Genomic DNA, 19797 nt, shown 5'->3' on the forward strand with positions numbered 1-19797 from the left:
AAGAAATCAAAGCATGGTAGTGGGTTATCAGAACTTATTAACATTAGTGTCACTAGAGTTGGTATAAAACCAACTGCTAAATTTGACTGGCTTAAAAATAAAGAAATCAAAGCATACCACCAGAGAAAAATCACCTTCACTAGGAGGAATACAGGAAGGAAAAAAAGAAGGAAGTGAAGACCACAAAACAACCAGAAAACAAATAACAAAAATGGCAGGAGTAAGTCCTTAGTCATCAATAATAACATTGAACATAAATGGACTAAATTGTCTAATCAAAAGACATAGAGTGGCTGAATGGATTAAAAAACAAGACTCAATGATCTGTTGCCAACAAGAAACACACTACACCTACAAAGACACACATAGCCTGAAAATAAAGGGATGGAAAAAGATATTCCATGCCAATGGAAACCAAAAAAGAGCAGATGTAGCTATACTTATATCAGACAAAATAGATTTGAAGACAAAAACCATAAGAAGAGACAAAGAAGTCACAATATAATGATAAATGGGTCAATTCAGTAAGAGGATGTAACAATTTAAAATACATATGCAGCCATGACTGCAGCACCCAGATATATAAAGCAAATATTATCAGAAATAAAAGAGAGATAAGCCTCAATACAACAATAGCTAGAGACATCAACACCCCACTTTCAGGACTGGATAGATCGTTCAGACAGAAAATCAACAAAGAAACATAAAACCTAATCTGTACTATAGACCAAATGGAGCCAATAGATATTTACAGAACATTTCATCCAAAGGCTGAAGAATACACAGCCTTGTATACACACAGGAATAGACACAGGAATGTTCTGGACAGAAGACATTCCTCAGCACATGGATGATTCTCAAGGAGAGACCATACACTAGGTCATAAAACAAGTCTTAAAACATTCAAGAAAACCTGAAATAATATCAACCATCTTCTCTGACAACAATGGAATAAAACTACAAATGAATAACAAGGGGAATTTTGGAAACCATACAAATACACAGAAATTAAACAATATGCTCCTAAATGACCAGTGAGTCAATGAAGAAATTAAGAAGGAAATTTAAAATTGTATTGAAACAGATGATAATGGAAACACAACATCCCAAAACCTATGGGATACAGTGAAAGCAGTACCAAGACGGAAATATATAGCTATTAAGTGCCTACTTCAAAAAAGAAGAAAAACTGCAAATAAACAATTTAAATGACGTATTTTAAAGAACTAGAAAAGCAAGAGCAAACTGAACCCAAAATTAGTACAAGAAAAGAAATAATAAAGATCAGAGCAGAAATAAAATGAAAAAAATACAAAAGATCAATGAAACAAAATGTTGGTTTTTTGAGAAGATAAACAAAATTGACAAACCTTTAGCAAGACTAAGAAAAAAAGAGAGAAGACCCAAATAAATAAAATCAGAGACAAAAAAGGATACATTACAATTGATACTGCATAAATTCTAAAGATAATTCGTGGCTACTATGAGTGATTACATGCCAATGAACTGGAAACATCTCGAAGAAAAGGACAAATTCCTAGACACATTCAACTTACCAGGATTGAACCCTGAAGAAATCTAAAACCTGAACAAGTCCCAGTAAAGAAAAGCCTAGGACCTGATGGCTTCACTGCTGAATACCAAACATTTAAAGAACTAACACCAATTATACTCAACTGTTCCAAAAAAATAGAGGAAGAAGAACTTCTTCCAAACTCATTCTATGACGGCAGTTATTACCCTGATACCAAAACCAGACAAAGACACATCAAAAAAAGAAAACTACAGGTCAGTATCTCTGATGAATACTGATGCAGAAATCCTTAACAAAATACTAGCAAGCTGAATTCAGCAATACATTAAAAAGATCATATATCATGACTAAGTGGGATTTATCCCTGGGATGCAAGGATGGTTAAACATATGTAAATCAATCAATGTGATACATCATATCAACAGAATGAAAAACAAAAACCATATGATTATTTCAATTGAGGCTGAAAAAGCATTTAATAAAGTTAAACATCTTTTCAGGACAAAACTCTCAAAAAAATGGGTATAGAATAGAAAATAATGAAGCACACTTACAAGATCAACATAATAAAAGTCATATATGACAGAACCACAGCTAGCATCATACTGAAGGGAGAAAAACTGAAAGCCTTTCCTGTAAGATCTGGAACATGACAAAGATACCCACTTTCACCATTTTTATTCAACGTAGAACTGGAAGTCCTAGCTTGAGCAATCACATAGAGAAAGAAAGAAAGGACATCCAAATTGGAATGGAAGAAGTCAAAATATCCTTGTTTCCAGATGATATAATCTTATATTTGGAAAAACCTAAAGACTCCACCAAAAAAAAGTTAGAACTAATAAGCAAATTCAGTCAAGTTGCAGGATACAAAGTTAACATATAAAAATCAATGGCATTTCTATATGCCAACAGTGAGCAATCTGAAAAAGAAATCAAAAAAGTAATCCCATTACAAGTTCCACAAATAAAATGAAATAAATAGGAATTAACCAAAGAAGTGAAAGACCTCAACAATGAAAACTATAAAACGCTGATGAAAGAAATGGAAGAGGACACTAAAAATCAGAAAGATATCCCATGTTCATTGATTAGAAAAATCAATATTGTTAAAATGTCCACACAATCCAAAGCAATCTACAGATTCAATGCAATCCCTATAAAAATACTAATGACATTCTTCACAGAAATAGAAAAAACAATCTTAAAATTCATATGGAATCACAAAAGACACAGAATGGCCAAAGCTATCCTGAACAAAAAGAATAAAACTGGGGGAATCACATTACCTGACTTCAAATTATACTACAGAGCTACAGTAACCAGAACAGCATGGTACTGGCATAAAAACAAACACATAGAACAATAGAATAGAATAGAGAACCCAGAAATGAATCCACTCACATACAGTGAATTCATTTTCAACAAAGGTGCCAAGAACATATATTAGGGAAAAGACAGTCTTTTCAATAAATGGTACTGGGAAAACTGGATATCCATATGCAGAGGAATGAAACTAGATCCCTATCTCTCACCATATTTAAAAATTAAATCAAAATGGGTTAAAGACTTATATCTAAGACCTCAAACTATGAAACTCTATGAGAAAACATTGGGGTAAACTTCTCAGGCACTGGTCTGGGCAAAAATTTCTTGAGTAATACCCTACATGCACAAGCAACCAATGCAAAAATGGACAAATGGGATCACAAGTTAGAAAGCTTCTACACAACAAAGAAAACAATCAACAAAGTGAAGAGAAAACCCACAGAATGGGAAGAAATACTTGCAAACTACTCATTTGACAAGGGATTAATAACCAGAATATATAAGGAGCTCAAACAACTCTATAGGAAAAAATCTAGTAATTTGATTAAAAATAGGCAAATGATTTGAATAGACATTTCTCAAAAGAAGAAATACAAATGGCATATAGGCATATGAGAAAGTGCTCAAGATCACTGATCATTAGAGAAATGCAAATCTGAACTACAATGAGATATCAACTCACCCCAGTTAAAATGGTTTTTATCCAAAAGTTAGGCAATAACAAATGCTGGCAAGGATATGGAGAAAAAGGAACCCTTGTACACTATTGGTGGGAATGTGAATTAGTACAACCACTATAAAGAACAGTTTGGAGGTCCCTCAAAAAACTAAAAATAGAGCTACCGTATGATCCAGCAATCCCACTGTTGGGTATATACTCCCCAAAAAGGAAATCAATATACCAAAGAGGTATCTGCACTCCCATGTTTGTTGCAGACTGTTCACAATAGCCAAGATTTGGAAGCAACCTAAGTATCCATCCACAGATGAATGGATATAGAAAATGTGGTACTTATAAACAGTGGAGTACTGTTTGCCATAATAAAGAATGACATACTGTCATTTGCAACAACATGGATGGAACTGGAGGTCATTATGTTAAGTGAAATAAGCCAGGCACAGAAAGGCAGACATCACATGTTCTTGCTTATTTGTGGGATCTAAAAATCAAAACAATTGAACTTATGGAGATAGACAGTAGAGGGATGGTTACCAGAGGGTGGGTAGGGTAGTGGGGGAGTGAAGGAGAAGTGGGGATGGTTAATGGGTACAAAAAAAAATACAACGAATAAGACCTAGTATTTGATAGCACAACAGGGTGACTATAGTCAATAATAATTTAATTGTACATTTTCAAATAACTGAAAGAATATAATTGGATTGTTTGTAACATGAAGTATAAATGCTTGAGAGGATGGACACCCAATTTTTCATTATGTGATTTTTTTACACATTGCATGCCTGTACCAAAATAGCTCATGTACTCCATAAACATATATACCTTTTTGTTTAATTAAAAAAAAGAAAGAAGATAGAAAACAGTGATTCCTGGAAACCATGGATCCAACCTGGAAAGTAGTGGCAGGAGTCTTTGGAAAAGAGTTATACAAGATACCTAAGAGAAACTAATCTAGACTGGGCAAAAGGTCAGAAGACACTTGGAGTGTCCTGGGTCAAAGGAGGATATAGAAAATCTATATGATATGTTTTTTTCTAATAAGGATATGTAAAGGCAAATAGTGTAATGAAAAAGGCAATTAGGAACCCCAGTAAAAACAAAAACCTACACAAGAAGGGAAATTTACTGATTTAACACTTATTTATTGAAGGCCAATTAAGTGTCATATACTCTGTTAGGGGATAAACATAGAAAACAAATTAAGACACTGTTTCTTCTCCTCATTAGTGCCTCTGTGCTTCGTTTGTCTATATATACAACTTCATTAGTGTATTTATCATAGGTAATGCCACTGTTTATATGACAAGCTCCCCTCCCAGACTATGAATTCCTTGTAAGTCCTACCTTATTCATTTTTGTATCCCTGTGCATACTGGGGTACATAATTTTCAACACTTAATAAAATTGTAGATTTTTTTTTCCTAAAAGTGCTCACACAATCTGATGAGGTAGAACAATGTGGTAATGAGTAAAATTAGATGTACTAAATACTGCAATAAATGTGCACAAATGGCAGTAACTGTACAGAGGAGAGCACACCTAATGTCATCTAGAGGAAAGGCTTCAGAGAAGAAAATGCATGGGCTGAGTCTTGGTGCATAATAAGAGTTTGCCAGGCAGACAAGGTAGAGAAGAGAAAATGGCCTGGGCAAAGGCATGCAGGTTTGGAATAGCGCAGTATATCTAGGGAAGAGCAAGTGGCCTGATACTACCAGAATAGAGGTACCAATGGAGAATGGGTAGCATACGAGGCTAAAATGTACCAGGGAGAGGTTAGAGCATGAAGAGCTTTGTATGTGGCAGTAATGAGTTTGACTTTTAGACTGTTAACTACTGGGACCAAATATGCAATTGTAAAGCCAGTTTGATTCTACGTAATGTCCACTTGAAATTTTTAGCAAATAACTTCTAGATGCTATTTAGCTATAATGTATACACACATATCTAAAAACCTACCCTCTACCATTGCTTTGTAAAGAGAAATCAGGTATCATGATAGCAGGACAGCAGGTCTATGCCAATTATTAACTATAAATGCAGACAAATGCTACTTATTATAATTTTGAGTTATTCAAGTTTCATTAAAATTTATATCATGAAACCAAGATGTTTTGAATAATTATTTAAAAAAGAAAAATAAATATGTAGACTTTTCATTAGCCCAATTTTAATACCGAAAATAGAAGGCACAGGTCAAATTAACAAATTTAACCAATAAACCCATTTGTTAGTTTTTTCTTCCAGGAAGTTGTATAACTGGCTTTACAACTACATACTGGGTCTCACTGTTGTCCCCCAAATAGCATCAGGTGCTAGAAGAGAAGGCAACTCACTTCATTTAGTCTTCTCTGTAAATCTTTGACTCGATGTGAATATTCTTCCAAAACACGTTCAAAGTGTTCCTTTCCAGGAGATGGGATGATTTTTCTAGGAGAATCAAGTTCCACTTCATATTTAGGGAAAAAAGGAACCTGTGTCAAAGTCCCAGCTGAAGATGTGTTTTCAATTATTGTACCATGAATAGATGACACAAAAAACGAACTTGAAGAACCTAAATATTAAAGAATTCATTAATTAACTTTTTGTTTTTTTTGAGAAGGAGTTTCACTCTTATTGCCCAGGCTGGAGTGCAATGGCGCAATCTTGCTCACTGCAACCTCTGCCTCCCGGGTTCAAGCAATTCTCCTGCCTCAGCCTCCTGAGTAGCTGGGATTACAGGAGTATGCCACCATGCCCGGCTAATTTTTTGTATTTTTAGTAGAAACGGGGTTTCACCATGTTAGCCATGGTGAAACCATGGTCTGGTCTCGTACTCCTGACCTCCTGACCTCAGGTGAGCTGCCCGCCTCGGCCTCCCAAAGTGCTGGGATTACAGGCATGAGCCACCATGCCTGGCCCATTAATTAACTTTTTCATAAAATAATTTTGTGCACACTTTATGCTAACTGATTCCCTTATTGAACGCCGAAGAAGCTCAAGGTCTCAAGGGGAAAATACGCATGTGAAGGGATAAAGCAATTTTGGCCTTAAGCTGATGCTGTAGCAGGATGAGACTGTTGGGGAACTTCTTGGGAGAAGGTGAATGTAATCTGCATGTGAGTGAAATGTAAATAATTTGTGATGGGGGCAAACTGGTGGTGGTTTTAAAATATGTCCAAAAATTCTTCGATATTCTTACCTTGAGGAGGTAGAGGTTAATTTCCCTCCTCTTTGTAAGAAAGGGGAAGGAAGAGTGTATGTGTTTATGTGTGTTTGTAGCATTTGCTTAATTTTGGAAAAAAAACCCACCTGGAAGAATAAAACAGAAACTCATAAATGCAGTTATCTATGGGGTATAGGGATAGGTGGAAACAGAGTGGTGCAGATAGGGATGGGAGCAAGACTCTATTTAGAGCACACAGTTTACAAAGTTTTTATTTCTGAGCCATATAAATGTTAGATGTATTCAAAAATAAAATTAAAAACAAAATGAAAATAAATTAAATACTAACAGAAACAAGTAAACCTAAGTAAATAAGGAAACTGATAACCACCTCACAGAGAAAAGAAGATTGTTCCTTCAAATAACATTAGAACGCAGTGCTAACATTAGAACACTGTACAGCCAGCCTTAGTTACTTAGTAAGTTGTTAATGTTGGTAGTATTGTTATAATTCTGAAACTAGTTCATGTGTATTGTAGAAGAGAGAAAATGAATAAATGTACTGAAGTCTTTGGAAATTAGTGTTTTCACTGTAGGAAAGACACAAATATGAATGATAAGGAAGAACTCTATGGTATTGGATTTGAATTTGAGTTATCAGTGCTTCTAACTTGTGATTTTTAAAAATCGACTTCCAAGCTTTAGCCACTGAAAGGTCCTAGACACAATGGCACCTCAGTAGCAATATGCATGCCAGATCTTGATTTCTAAATATGATTCCCTCCTAAAAGGAACAAGGGCTTCCTAGCAAAATAGTTGAATCCAGGTCTGAGGGAACAGGCAAAATACAAGGTGAGCCTGAAACGTTTTGATGTGTCAGAAAGCAAAAAATTGGGGCCATGCCTTTAAAAAGACACAGGAGCCAGTTTAAGGAGCTGGTCAAATTTCATACAACTGAGAATCAAAAACAGTAGTGACAGGAATGCATCACAGCACTTTGAATTAAAAAAAAAAAGATGGTTCTATAATGATAATAGGGAAAGCTGTTTTATTCCTGAAGAATGTCAGCTAATAACTATGATAAAATTAGAAAATCATCAATGTAACAATTGATTTAGGCACAGATCTTTAGTTGATGCTAAAGCCACTGGATGAAGGATTATTTAGTAGCAGGATATTCACAAGGTTTCAAAAGATACACTATAGATTACATATTAATTATAAAGGGGGAAATGTAACTTTCAATTAGTGGGATGTGGCATTATGTGTTCCCTGGTGTAGGCTGTAAAAGTATATATCACTTGGCCGGGCGTGGTGGCTCATGGCTGTAATCCTAGCACTTTGGGAGGCCAAGGCAGGTGGACTGCCTGAGCTCAGGAGTTCAAGACCAGCCTGGGCAACACGATGAAATCCCATCTCTACTGAAAATACAAAAAATTAGCCAGGTGTGGTGGTGTGTGCCTGTAATCCAGCTACTTGGGAGACTGAGGCATGAGAATCATTTGAACCCGGAAAGCGGAGGTGGCAGTGAGCTGAGATCATGCCAATCCACTCCAGCCTGGGCAACAAAGCGAGACTCTGTCTCAAAAAAAAAAAAAAAAAGTATACATAACTTATGTAAAACTCTTGTCAAATGAGTATAATCTAAATCTGAACATGAGAAACAATTTTTAAAATTCTAGAATGGGGACATTCTATGATACATTCTATAATAACTGGTCTGAACTCTTAAAGCCAATGCCATGAGAAACATAGAGAGAGAGAGAGAGAGCGAATGGTTATAAATTTAAAGAGAATAAGGAGATCAAACAACCAAATACAATTCATGATCTTTGATTTGCTCCTAGATTAGTAAAAATACCTAAGACTTTTTGGGAGGACAACTGGAGAAATTTAAATATGAACACATTAGATGATACTGTATTGACAGTATTTATCTTAGATATAATAATGTGATTTGAGAAAATCATCCTTATTCTTAGGAGATGCACATTCAGGTTTTAAAGCAAGAATCATGATGCTTTCAACTAATTTTCAAATGGTCTGGCAAAATAAGATACATATTATAGGTATAGAGATAAAGCAAATATGACAAAATGTGGACAGCTGGTGAATCCAGCTGGAGGGTATATAAGATGTTCACTGTATTGTTCTTTCCATTTTTCTACAACTTCAGAAAATTTCAAATAAAAAGCTGGGAGGGGAACAACACACACTGGGGCCTATTGGGGTGCAGAAGGAGGGAGAGCATCAGGATACATGGCTAATGCGTACGGGCTTAATACCTAGGTGATGGGCTGATAGGTGCGGCAAACCACGATGGCACACATTTACCTATGCAACACACCTGCATATCCTGCACATGCATCCCAGAACTTAAAATTAAACTAAATTAAATGAAAAAATAAATAAATAAAAAGCTGTTCATTGGACTTAGCAGAGGGGGAATCTGGCCACATTGGCCAGAGTGATTTCATTGGAATACTGGGAGCAAAAGCTGTAAGATAGTAGCTTGTAGAGTGAATGGATGGTGAGAAAACATAGCTAGGGAATACAGATTTTTCTTTCAGAAGGCACAGCTATGAAGGAGAGATCAGGAAGGGATAGTTTGGGGAAAAGGGTTTTTGTCATTTTGGTTTGTGTGTTATATGTATTTGTTAGTGTTTTCAAATTGGGAGAGACTTGGCATGTTTTTATTGATGGAAAGGTGCAAACGGAGAGAAAAAGGCTGAAGATATGAATGAGCAGCGTGATTTCTGAGCCAGATCTCTGAAGGGGCAGAGGAGTTGACAGTGGGGGGCGAGAAGAAATGCATGGGTAGTGAATTAAGAAGCTGACTCTTCCATTGAGCTATGGGAGAAGGAGGCATGGACTGTGAAAAATAGTGGGCCTTCAGCATAGGATATGAGGAGAAAAGAGAGGACCAGCATAGGGCTTCTATTTTCTCTAGAAATTAGGAAATAATGTTATCTGAGAGTGAGACAGAAGACAGGGGAAGGGAGTTAAGAATGGTGTGATTTTCGTATGTTTATTGTGGCACTATTCACAATAGCAAAGACTTGGAACCAACCCAAATATCCATCAATGATAGACTGGATTAAGAAAATGTGGCACATATACACCATGGAATACTATGCAGCCATAAAAAAGGATGAGTTCCTGTCTTTTGTAGAGACATGGATGAAGCTGGAAACCATTATTCTGAGCGAACTATCGCAAGGACAGAAAACCAAACACCGCGTGTTCTCACTTGTAGATGGGAATTGAACAACGAGAACACTTGGACACAGGGTGGGGAACATCACATACCGGGGCCTGTTGTGGGGTGGGGGGAGGGGGGAGGGATAGCATTAGGAGATATACCTAATGTAAATGACGAGTTAATGGGTGCAGCACACCAACATGGCACATGTATACATATGTAACAAACCTGCACGGGGACATGTACCCTAGAACTTAAAGTATAATAGTAAAAAAAAAACCTCATACTCCTTCCTCTGCACTACCCACCCACCACCCCCGCAAAAAAAGAATGGTGTGATTTTGAAATAAGTATTATGGAAAACTGGAAAGATATCTGGCTAAGATCATGAGAAAGATTTCTTAGCAGCATCCAATTGAGATAAGAGACTGACTTTGAAGTGGAAAATCCACATTTGTGTATTTTCCCTAGCAAATTCAAAATCTTGCAGCAGCCCATTGAATAATAGGGAAGGCCGTCAGCCTGATAAGGATTTGGTTTTTCCTGTAAGAGTGCAAGAGAATAATAAAGGGGAAAGGAAGTTGAGAATACTGGCAAGTGACTGGCTGAAATAAGGAATGATACAAAAGAAAGTGAAGATAGAAAGAGGTTGAAAATTTTGGAGAAAATGGCAGAACCTAAAGCAGTTGTTCCCAACCTTTGTTATAAATCAGGATCACCTGGGGAGCTTTAAAAAAAACCCAGCGGTGCCTGAGCTCCACTCTAGACCTACTGAATCAGAGTCTCAAGGTGTGGATCTAAGCCATTTAAGTGTTTAAAATCTCAAAAAGTGATTTTTGATATGGGTACACTACATGTGCAGAAAATAGGTGTACTCTAGGAATAAAGGAGTGAGATGGTTGAAAGATAGGAGGTTAAAAGAAAAACAAACTTCTTCGCCAGTAGCACTCCCACAAGCATGGTGAATGTTCCCAAAAACCCATCAGACTTTCTATAAAAAGTGTGGCAAGCACCAACTCCACAAAGTGACACAGTACAAGAAGGGCAAGGATTCTCTGTATGCCCAGAGAAAGCAGCATGATGACAGGAAGCAGAGTGGCTATGGTAGGCAGACTAAGTCAATTTTCTGGAAAAAGACTAAAACGATCAAGATTGTGCTGAGGCCTTGAGTGCACGAACCCAGCTGCAGATCTAAGAGAACGCTGGCAACTAAGAGATGCAAGCCTCTTGAACTGGCTTGAGATATGAAGAGAAACGGCCAAGCAATCCAGTTATCAGTGTCATCTTTTGTTTTATTATGAAGACAATAAAATCTTGTGTTTATGTTAAAAAAATAAAAGACAGGAGGTTGAATTTCAGAAGTCTATCAGTTCTTGGTAATAAGATCCAAAATAAGGGAGTGGGTAACTAGAGTAAAGGTTAAAATAATAAGAATTTAAGAGGTCAAAAAGCTGTAAGTCTAAGATCTCAGATGGGTCATCTATGAGGACAGTATTACAGGATGACGATGCACCTAAGCAGGGAGGGACAACCCGTGATCTAAGTGCCAGTGCCAATAATGAGTATGAGGATGTGGCTATGTAGGAAGTGAGCAAGTGGAGGTGGGCAGGGGAGATGGGTGTGGTAAGGTGGAGATGACAATGGCATTTTAGGATGTATGAGCAAAATGAGAAGCAGAAATGTTTATACAATAATGGTGCTGAAAGAAACGTTTTTAAGCAGACCAGTAAAACAACAGATCAGTAACTGAGAATAACCTCTGCATGCACTAAAAGAATGAGTTACATCTGTGATTATCCTATTCTGAACCTGAATTTATACTAGAAAAAACTTATATGAATCTGGCTTCTGAGATAGACTATTAAATTGAAAAGAAAAAAAGAATGAGGAGAGAGGGGCAAGGAAGGGAAAGTGCAGGTCATTTGCCTGATTGCCCTTGAATGCATTCTCTGTCCTTCCCCTTCTCTGTTGAGTGTTGTAGGTTCCCTTTCTAGTTCTCTTCCACATAGGTTTGCAATGGGAAGAGCTCGCAGAAGAGCTGGAGGCAGCAGAAGAGGGGAAGCCAAGGTCATGGTCCTCTCACTGTCTCAGATGAGGATCTGGTAGTTGGTGGTGGCTTCAGCTCCTTCCAGGCAGCCCTCTCTGTGGTTCTACCTCTAGCTTCCATGCCCTTGCAACAGCTGCTTTTCTCATTGTCCTTCTAGCCAAAGGCATGGTTGGTAGCAGCTTCTTGCAGTTGGTAATTTCTGTGTTGTTTCATCCCTTTAGGCTTTGCAGCTCTTTCAACACCTATGTAACCATTCCTTGTATTAAATTCCAACTATTTATTCCATCTGTGTCTGTTTTCCTGACATAGGAATCACCTTTGATTGAAATAATTTGGATCAGAGGTGATGGGGGCCTGAACCAGAACACCAGTAATGGAAATGGAGAGGGAAAAAATGGATTCAAGAGACATTTCAAAGGTAAAATCAGCAGGGCCTCAGTACCTGACTGGATGTAGCAGCAGGTGAGGAAAAAGAAATGAAATGATACAAAATTCTGACTTAGGGCAGACCAAGGAAGGCAGACTAGGAAGACACAGGAGGAAGAGAAGGCATTAGGGAGGCATGGGGCATGTTGAGGCTGAAGTACCTCAATGTAGAAACATTTTTAAAACAAAAAATTCCTTAAAAGACAAAGGAATCTCTTCTTCAAAAAGTAGAATTATAAACAATATGGTAGACATTCATGATCATGGTCTGTAACCCACATGGTTAAAAACAAAACATACTAGAAACAGCAGCTTGAATGAATATCATGGTTAATTCTATTTTTTCCCCATTTTGTTTTATAAACAGCACATACCTCCATTAGATGTGACACCACTACTTGATAAAAGATCTTCATTATTTGATTCACAAGCTTTTGATTCCATATTAAATATTGCTACTTCTTCTTAGAGATCTTGAAGTATGAATGGTTCCCTCTTTGGTTCTTTTGGTTCCTGTCTATGAAAGACAGAGATTCAATCTTTATTAACAAGGTACTATGTGAAAAAAGTTCATAGAAGATAGAAGAACAGGAACTGACTTTTTAACATGAAATTTAGTAATAATTTCTTCTCCAGAAAAATAATTATTTATACAGAAATACATTATATTACATAAAATTAATAAGTGAATACAATCTTATGGTGAAAATTATTGATTTTAATAGCCAAGTACATTATTAAAGACAACCTGAAAATAAGAAACTAATTATTGTAGAGGTTTCTCATAAGGTTACACCATCAAATAATGGAAGAAAATATCTCCTTAGCAAAAACCACAAATCATCAAAATGGAAGTCACTAATAAAAGTTGAAGAACTTCTCTGATGTCAAATAGTGCTCACAATTTTCATTTAAGCTAAGAGGAGAATTCTAAATGTGGAGAACAATGGTGGTGGTCTGATTTCAAATCTTCCTCACATCTTCCCAAATAACCATAAAATCAACCAGGCACTCCACACCCCTAGCATCACTGGAAGACAGAGAGTACCACAACCTTCAAATAATCTGCAAGTACAGGGAAATCTTTTTCCAAAACAATTCCCGCAGCCCACCTACCAACACTACAAGCCTAGGGGTACAGAAAATGGGAGGGAAGAGGTAAGCAGAAGACAGAAAAAGTACAGATAAATTCATCCCCAGAGGTGAAAAAGTAAAGGCCAAAATATTAAGCACAGGTTGGAACTTGATAGTCCACAGCCCTGACAATGGGGTAAGGGTTTGAAGAAGTAGCGGCCTCAGAGAAGCAGGGTTTCTTGGGATGAATGAGATACAGAGAGAAAAAATGGTCTCCCCTAGGGACATGGCAGTCAAGGGAAAGAAGGAAATGAGAGAGGAACACCAAGGAACCAGCAGAAGCAAAACACAAGCTAGATATACCACCCTTCTTCCATCCTTCCCACCCAACACCACTACCCATAAAGAAACTGCATGGCAGAAGGCAGTCTCAAAGTAGGAACCTTGTCCACAAAATGAATAGGAATAGATAAAAGCAGACTATATCTACTGCAAAATGTCAGAAAACATGAATACAATCTTTTCTGCTGATGAAAAGTCTCTCCCACAAACAACAAACATGAAGCCAAAGAAAACTGAAACATAATACTCCAAACTGAACCCAGTAGGCTCAAACAAGAATTTAGGGTATGAAAAATCACCCCTGAATTAGAAATGTAAAGCCAAAGAATAAAAATGGACAAGAAACAAAACAAGCAAGCAAACAAACAAACAGGAAGAGATGAAATGAGAGTTGATTAAAGTTAGGAAAGACAGAGAAATAAAAAACAAAACTATATCAGAAATAAAGACTGAATCACAAAGTACACAAGCAATGACAGGTTGTAATAAAAATTTAATAAAGGCACTGAAGAAAATCAGGAAAGCCACCATGAGAACAAAAAATAAAATAAAGAAGTAAAAAGGGGGAGAGCTGGGTGTGGTGGCTCACGCCTGTAATCCCAGCACTTAGAGATGCAGAAGCAGGAGGATAGCTTGAACCCCGGAGTTCAAGACCTGCCTGGGCAACAGGGCAAGACCCCATTCTCCACAAAAAGGAAGAAAAGAAGACAAAAAAAAAGAGTGAGAGAGGACTGAAATTGAAGACAGGTAAATGAGGTTGAATATAATATAACTGGGTTTCCTAAAGGAAAAACATGAAACAGAACTATTATTTAAAACTATAATCCAAGAAAATTTTCTAGAAATAAAGACCTGAATCTACACATTTTCCATATCAGGGAAAAGTGATCAAGAATGATAAACTCTGAGACATACACTAGTAATACAATATTAAGACTTTAAAGATAATGAAAAAATCCTCAGTGTGTCCAGGCAAAAAAGATGAAATAATTTACAAAGGCAAGAAGATTAGACTGGCACCAGGTTATTAAAAAACAATACACACAGTAAGGCAAGAGTGTAGTAGTACTTTCAAGAAGGGAAAGAAAGGACAAACCAAGGATATTACAGCCAGCCAAGATGTCCCTCAAAAGGTTTGAAGCCACAAAAAAGCAGTTTTGACTGTACCGGGACACTGTGCCGTGTGCCTCTGCTGAGGATTCTACTAGAGAAGATGAGCCTCATTCACCCAAAAGACCACTGTAAAATGTGGCAGTGTCTACAACTGGTGAAGATCTTCAAGGTTTTGTGTAGGTTCTAAATTTTTAAAAGTAAATTTGGAAAAAAAGGATAAAGACAAACATTTAAAAAACAAGACCGGGAAAACTGCAAGGGGACTGATGGTGAATATTTACATACTCAATTATAGAGTTGAGAAAAACAAAGGTGAGGTAATGGCACTGAATAGTGATATAAATATTATGTGCATGACAAAGGAGAATAAATGTAACTAAAAACGGAAGGAAGAGGGAGAAAAGTGGAAAGTAAAAGACCATTGACTTAAAATGGAATAGACAGCAGTCAAAGGACACCACTTAAAACTGAGAAAAAGTAAAAGGTCAAGTAAGAAAAAGCAGGTTTAAAAGTGCACTATAAAAAGCATAAGTACAAAAGTAACCATTAGAGTAAAAATACAAACCTTCTTAAATGACAAAGAATTTTAAATGGAAACATAAAGAAGAAACACCGAATAAAGAAACTCTAGCAAATATAACACATTCAGTAATTACACCCACAAGATAATAGAATGATGTGAAAAAAATACCACAGAATTTAGACCAAACAGTCATGTTGATTAATGTAAGAGGACTTAACTTGCCTATTGGAAGAAAAGGATTTTCAAATTGACTTTAAAAAAAACAACTCTGCTATGTACAAAAAAAGTATGCCTAAAAACACACGCAGAGATTCAAAAAGACTAAAAATAAAAGGATGAACAAAAATTTGCCAGGCAAATGAAAACAACAAGAAAGCACGGATTAAAATCCTAATACCAGACTAAGTTGTCTTCAAGCCAGAGAGCATTAACTAAAACAAAGTGCAGTGCACTTGAAGTTAAAAGCCACATTGCACAATAAAGATACGTACCATATAACACAGCAATCACTTGGATAAAGCATAAATCCACAGAAGATACGGTAAGAACTGCAAATGCAGTAATAATGGGAGGCTTTAACAGACAATTAGTATGAGATAGGCCAAGTGGACAAAAAATAAGTAGAGATATAAAAGATTTAGAAGAACTAATCACTAAGGTAGACCTTTTGGCTATATATTAAACACTATACTTTGATAACAGGCAATATACTTTCCTCTCCAAGGGCACATGAAACATTCACAAAAATCAGTCATATTCTAGGGCACAAATCAGTAGGTTCCATAAAGTAGGTTTCCATAAAGTAGAAATGTTACAAACAACACCTTCTGGTCACAGTATAATAAAGCTAAAAATTAAAATCAAAATCTCCAAATTAAAAAGGTCTTTCTACCTGGAAATTAAAAGGCCTTCTATTAAACAACTCTTGTGTGATAAGGGAAATACAAGCTGAAATTAAATAATTTCTGAAAAATAATAATGAAAATAGTACATATCAATCTGTGACATACATTAAAATAGTAAAAAGATGAAAATTCCCAGCCCTGGACACCTACATCAATAAAAATGAAATAATAAAAGTAAATTAATTAAGCGTCTAACACAAAAACATAGAAAAATGGGCGAATTAAAAGAAAGCACAAGTAGGAAATAATAAATGCAAAAGCAGAAATTAAGATAGAAAAAAGAAAAACAATTAGTCAAATTCATGAATCAAAATCTTGATTCTCTAAAAAACAAAACAAAATAGATGTGGGTGAGGACCACTAAAGTGATGGGAAGAGGAAGATCATGTAACACGCCGCTTATCATTTTTACATTAATTCATGATTGTAAGCATAAAGTCTTTAAAAATTTTAAAAAACCCTGAGCTTAACAGTTTTTATTAAATGGAATTCATTTTTATTTCACTCACATTTTCTTCCTTTTGATTACTGAGATGCCACCTGTCAAAACTACAATTAACGATAGAACGTATCTACCTTAATATGCTTCGTGCTATCGTTTTTTAGGAAGTAAGTAGTAGGTAGGGAGATATTCCATAAAGAATTATAACAAATAGAATGTTAGTCAAGATTGCTAGGCAATTTAAATGTTCTAAATAGAAGAGATGCTACTTGAGGAAAAAAAAACCTTGCCTATTGAAAGAAAAGGATTTTCAAATTGGCTTATAAAAAACGACTCTATGCTGTGTACAAGAAGGATGCCTTCTCATTTAAACCAGTTTCACTGTGAACGTTTGTCGTATAACTTTACTGATACACTAACATGATACATTTTGGGATTCTTCAGGATAATGAATGACACTAAGAAAGTTCAAATTGCTGAGTAATGTTATCATGAATTAGAGATCAATCAGAAGCATAAAGGAATGAGTAGGACAGGTATAGAACCACAACCAAATACTGGCAAATCATATAGTAATTCACTATCAAAGACTTTAGTATTAAGCAGGAAACAGAATCTAAGATCAAGGTAAGCAGAACTGAAACTAGGAGTTAGAGAGTAGAGAAAAGAAGAAAGAGGAAGGTTTGGCTTTAGAATATTCTGATGTGGAAACCACACTTGTCTACTTCGACGTAAGATGATGAATGCTTGCATTATTCATCATAACTCATTATGAATGCTTGTGTTATTCATAACAGGCTGTTGGAAAGCAGCAGTCCTTCAAAGGGGAATTTTTTTCTTAGAAAATTAGTAGTTTACAGAAGACAGCATAGGTTTATTCACTTAAACAAGAGTTTTTTGTTTTTTTAAATTTTTAATTAAAAAATGTTTTTATTATTATCTTTTACTGCTCCTTGTGCAGCAGGGCTACCCCATAAGGAGTGTGCCCAGAGTAGTCAGGAGTTTCACTTCTTTATATACATATATATATATATATTTTTTTTTATTATACTTTAAGTTCTAGCGTACATGTGCACAACATACAGGTTTGTTACATATGTACACATGTGCTATGTTGGTGAACTGCACCCATTAACTTGTCATTTACATTAGGTATATCTCCTAATGCTATCCCTCCCCGCTTCCCCCACCCCAAAACAGGCCCCAGTGTGTGATGTTCCCCTTCCTGTGTCCATGTGTTCTCATTGTTCAATCCCCACCTATGAGTGAGAACATGCGGTGTTTGGTTTTTTGTCCTTGTGATAGTTTGCTGAGAATAATGGTTTCCAACTTCATCCATGTCCCTACAAAGTACATGAACTCATCATTTTTTATGGCTGCACAGTATTCTATGGTGTACATGTGCCACATTTTCTTAATCCAGTCTATCATTGTTGGACATTTGGGTTGGTTCCAAGTCTTTGCTATTGTGAATAGCGCCGCAATAAAAACACGTGTGCACGTGTCTTTATAGCCACATGATTTATAATCCTTTGGGTATATACCCAGTAATGGGATGGCTGGGTCAAATGGTGTTTCTAGATCTAGATCTCTGAGGAATTGCCACACTGTCTTCCACAATGGCTGAACTAGTTTACAGTCCCACCAACAGTGTAAAAGTGTTCCTATTTCTCCACATCCTCTCCAGCACCTGTTGTTTCCTGACTTTTTAATGATCGCCATTCTAACTGGTGTGAGATGGTATCTCATTGTGGTTTTGATTTGCATTTCTGATGGCCAGTGATGATGAGCATTTTTTCATGTGTCTTTTGGCTGCATAAATGTCTTCTTTTGAGAAGTGTCTGTTCATATCCTTTGCCCACTTTCTGATGGGGTTTAAACAAGAATTTTAAAACAACTGTTTATTTGTAAAGAGGATGCTTAGTATCTCTGTTGCCAATGCTGGTAGTTATTTTGTGTGCGTATTTTAGAGTAATGAAAATCTGCATTTAAATAATATTTGTAATTCATTTTCACTATTTTAGACTGACCATATATCCTGAATTTGGTCAAGTCATCAGTGTTTCTCTACTTTCGTGACACTATAGGAATTGAAATATTTTTCCTATTTTCAGGCATAAAGCTTATGAAATGATTAAAGATTTCTAGAAAAAGCAAGGTTTTTTGCTTCAATAAATCATAAAATTGTTAAAAAAAAAAGTCTGCACTTGGTTGAATTGGGGATCATAAGATGAACTTACATGTGTTTATGTTAAATCTCTGAGTAAAATACAGAGGTGAGATCCTGGCCTCTTCTGATATGCTGAAGGTCTATTATGAACAGTTCTGCCTGATTTAAAATTATGAACAGGTTCACATTAAAAGGAGCCTTACATTTCTAAAAAGTAGTATCTAGGCCGGGAGCAGTGGCTTACACCTGTAATCCCAGCACTGTGGGAGGCCGAGGCGGGTGGATCATGCGGTCAGGAGATAGAGACCATCCTGGCTAACATGGTGAAACCTCGTCTCTACTAAAAATACAAAAAATTAGCCAGGTGTGGTGGCGGGCGCCTGTATTCCCAGCTATTCGGGAGGCTGAGGCAGGAGAATGGCGTGAACCTGGGAGGTGGAGCTTGCAGTGAGCAGAGATCACGCCACTGCACTCCAGCCTGGGTGACAGAGCGAGACTCTGTCTCAAAAAATAAATAAATAAAAATAAAAAGTAATATCTATGTAACTATTCTACTCTAGTTATTTGATTGGAATGTTGCCAAAAAAAAAAGGTCTAAGAAACCACAGACCACAAAGAGGGGACTTTTGGAGGAAAATTCCCTAAAGCCTTAGACTTTGTTATATAGCTAAGATAAAGCGTTTAAAAGTACCTCCTGGGTTCTGACTCCTGCTCCTTGAATTCGAAAGGCCCTGGTGGATGTGCACTTATACTTTTCCTAGTGTGAATAATCCTCACCTTGATTTCTTTTTGTATGGCTACTATTTAAGGTGGACCTCTCCTGTGACTATCATAGAATGAATAACTGATTTAGAATCCCTTTTTTTTTT

General features: G+C 36.4%; 1 protein-coding gene and 1 non-coding gene across 9 annotated transcripts in view; one reads left to right on the plus strand and one right to left on the minus strand.

Moving 5' to 3' along the window:
• The window catches only part of CCDC158 (coiled-coil domain containing 158), a 108842-nt gene that overhangs the window by 77374 nt on the left and 11671 nt on the right, over positions 1-19797 (minus strand). For all 8 annotated transcript variants that reach the window (XR_008678990.2, XM_019024965.4, XM_063705325.1 and 5 more), the window contains 2 exons: positions 12734-12876; positions 5876-6093 (listed from right to left, as the gene is read on the minus strand). Coding sequence is in view for 7 of the 8 variants with exons in the window: in XM_019024965.4 (XP_018880510.3) it covers positions 5876-6093; positions 12734-12803 (288 nt within the window). In the remaining variant the exon portion in view is untranslated. The remainder of the gene's footprint in view (positions 1-5875; positions 6094-12733; positions 12877-19797) is intronic.
• On the plus strand, positions 11671-11741 carry LOC115934464 (small nucleolar RNA SNORD50). The gene has a single exon (XR_004070257.2). It is a non-coding gene; the product is annotated as a small nucleolar RNA SNORD50 (small nucleolar RNA).

This window comes from Gorilla gorilla, chromosome 3 (genome assembly GCF_029281585.2).
Source record: "Gorilla gorilla gorilla isolate KB3781 chromosome 3, NHGRI_mGorGor1-v2.1_pri, whole genome shotgun sequence".
Taxonomy (NCBI): Eukaryota; Metazoa; Chordata; class Mammalia; order Primates; family Hominidae; genus Gorilla; species Gorilla gorilla.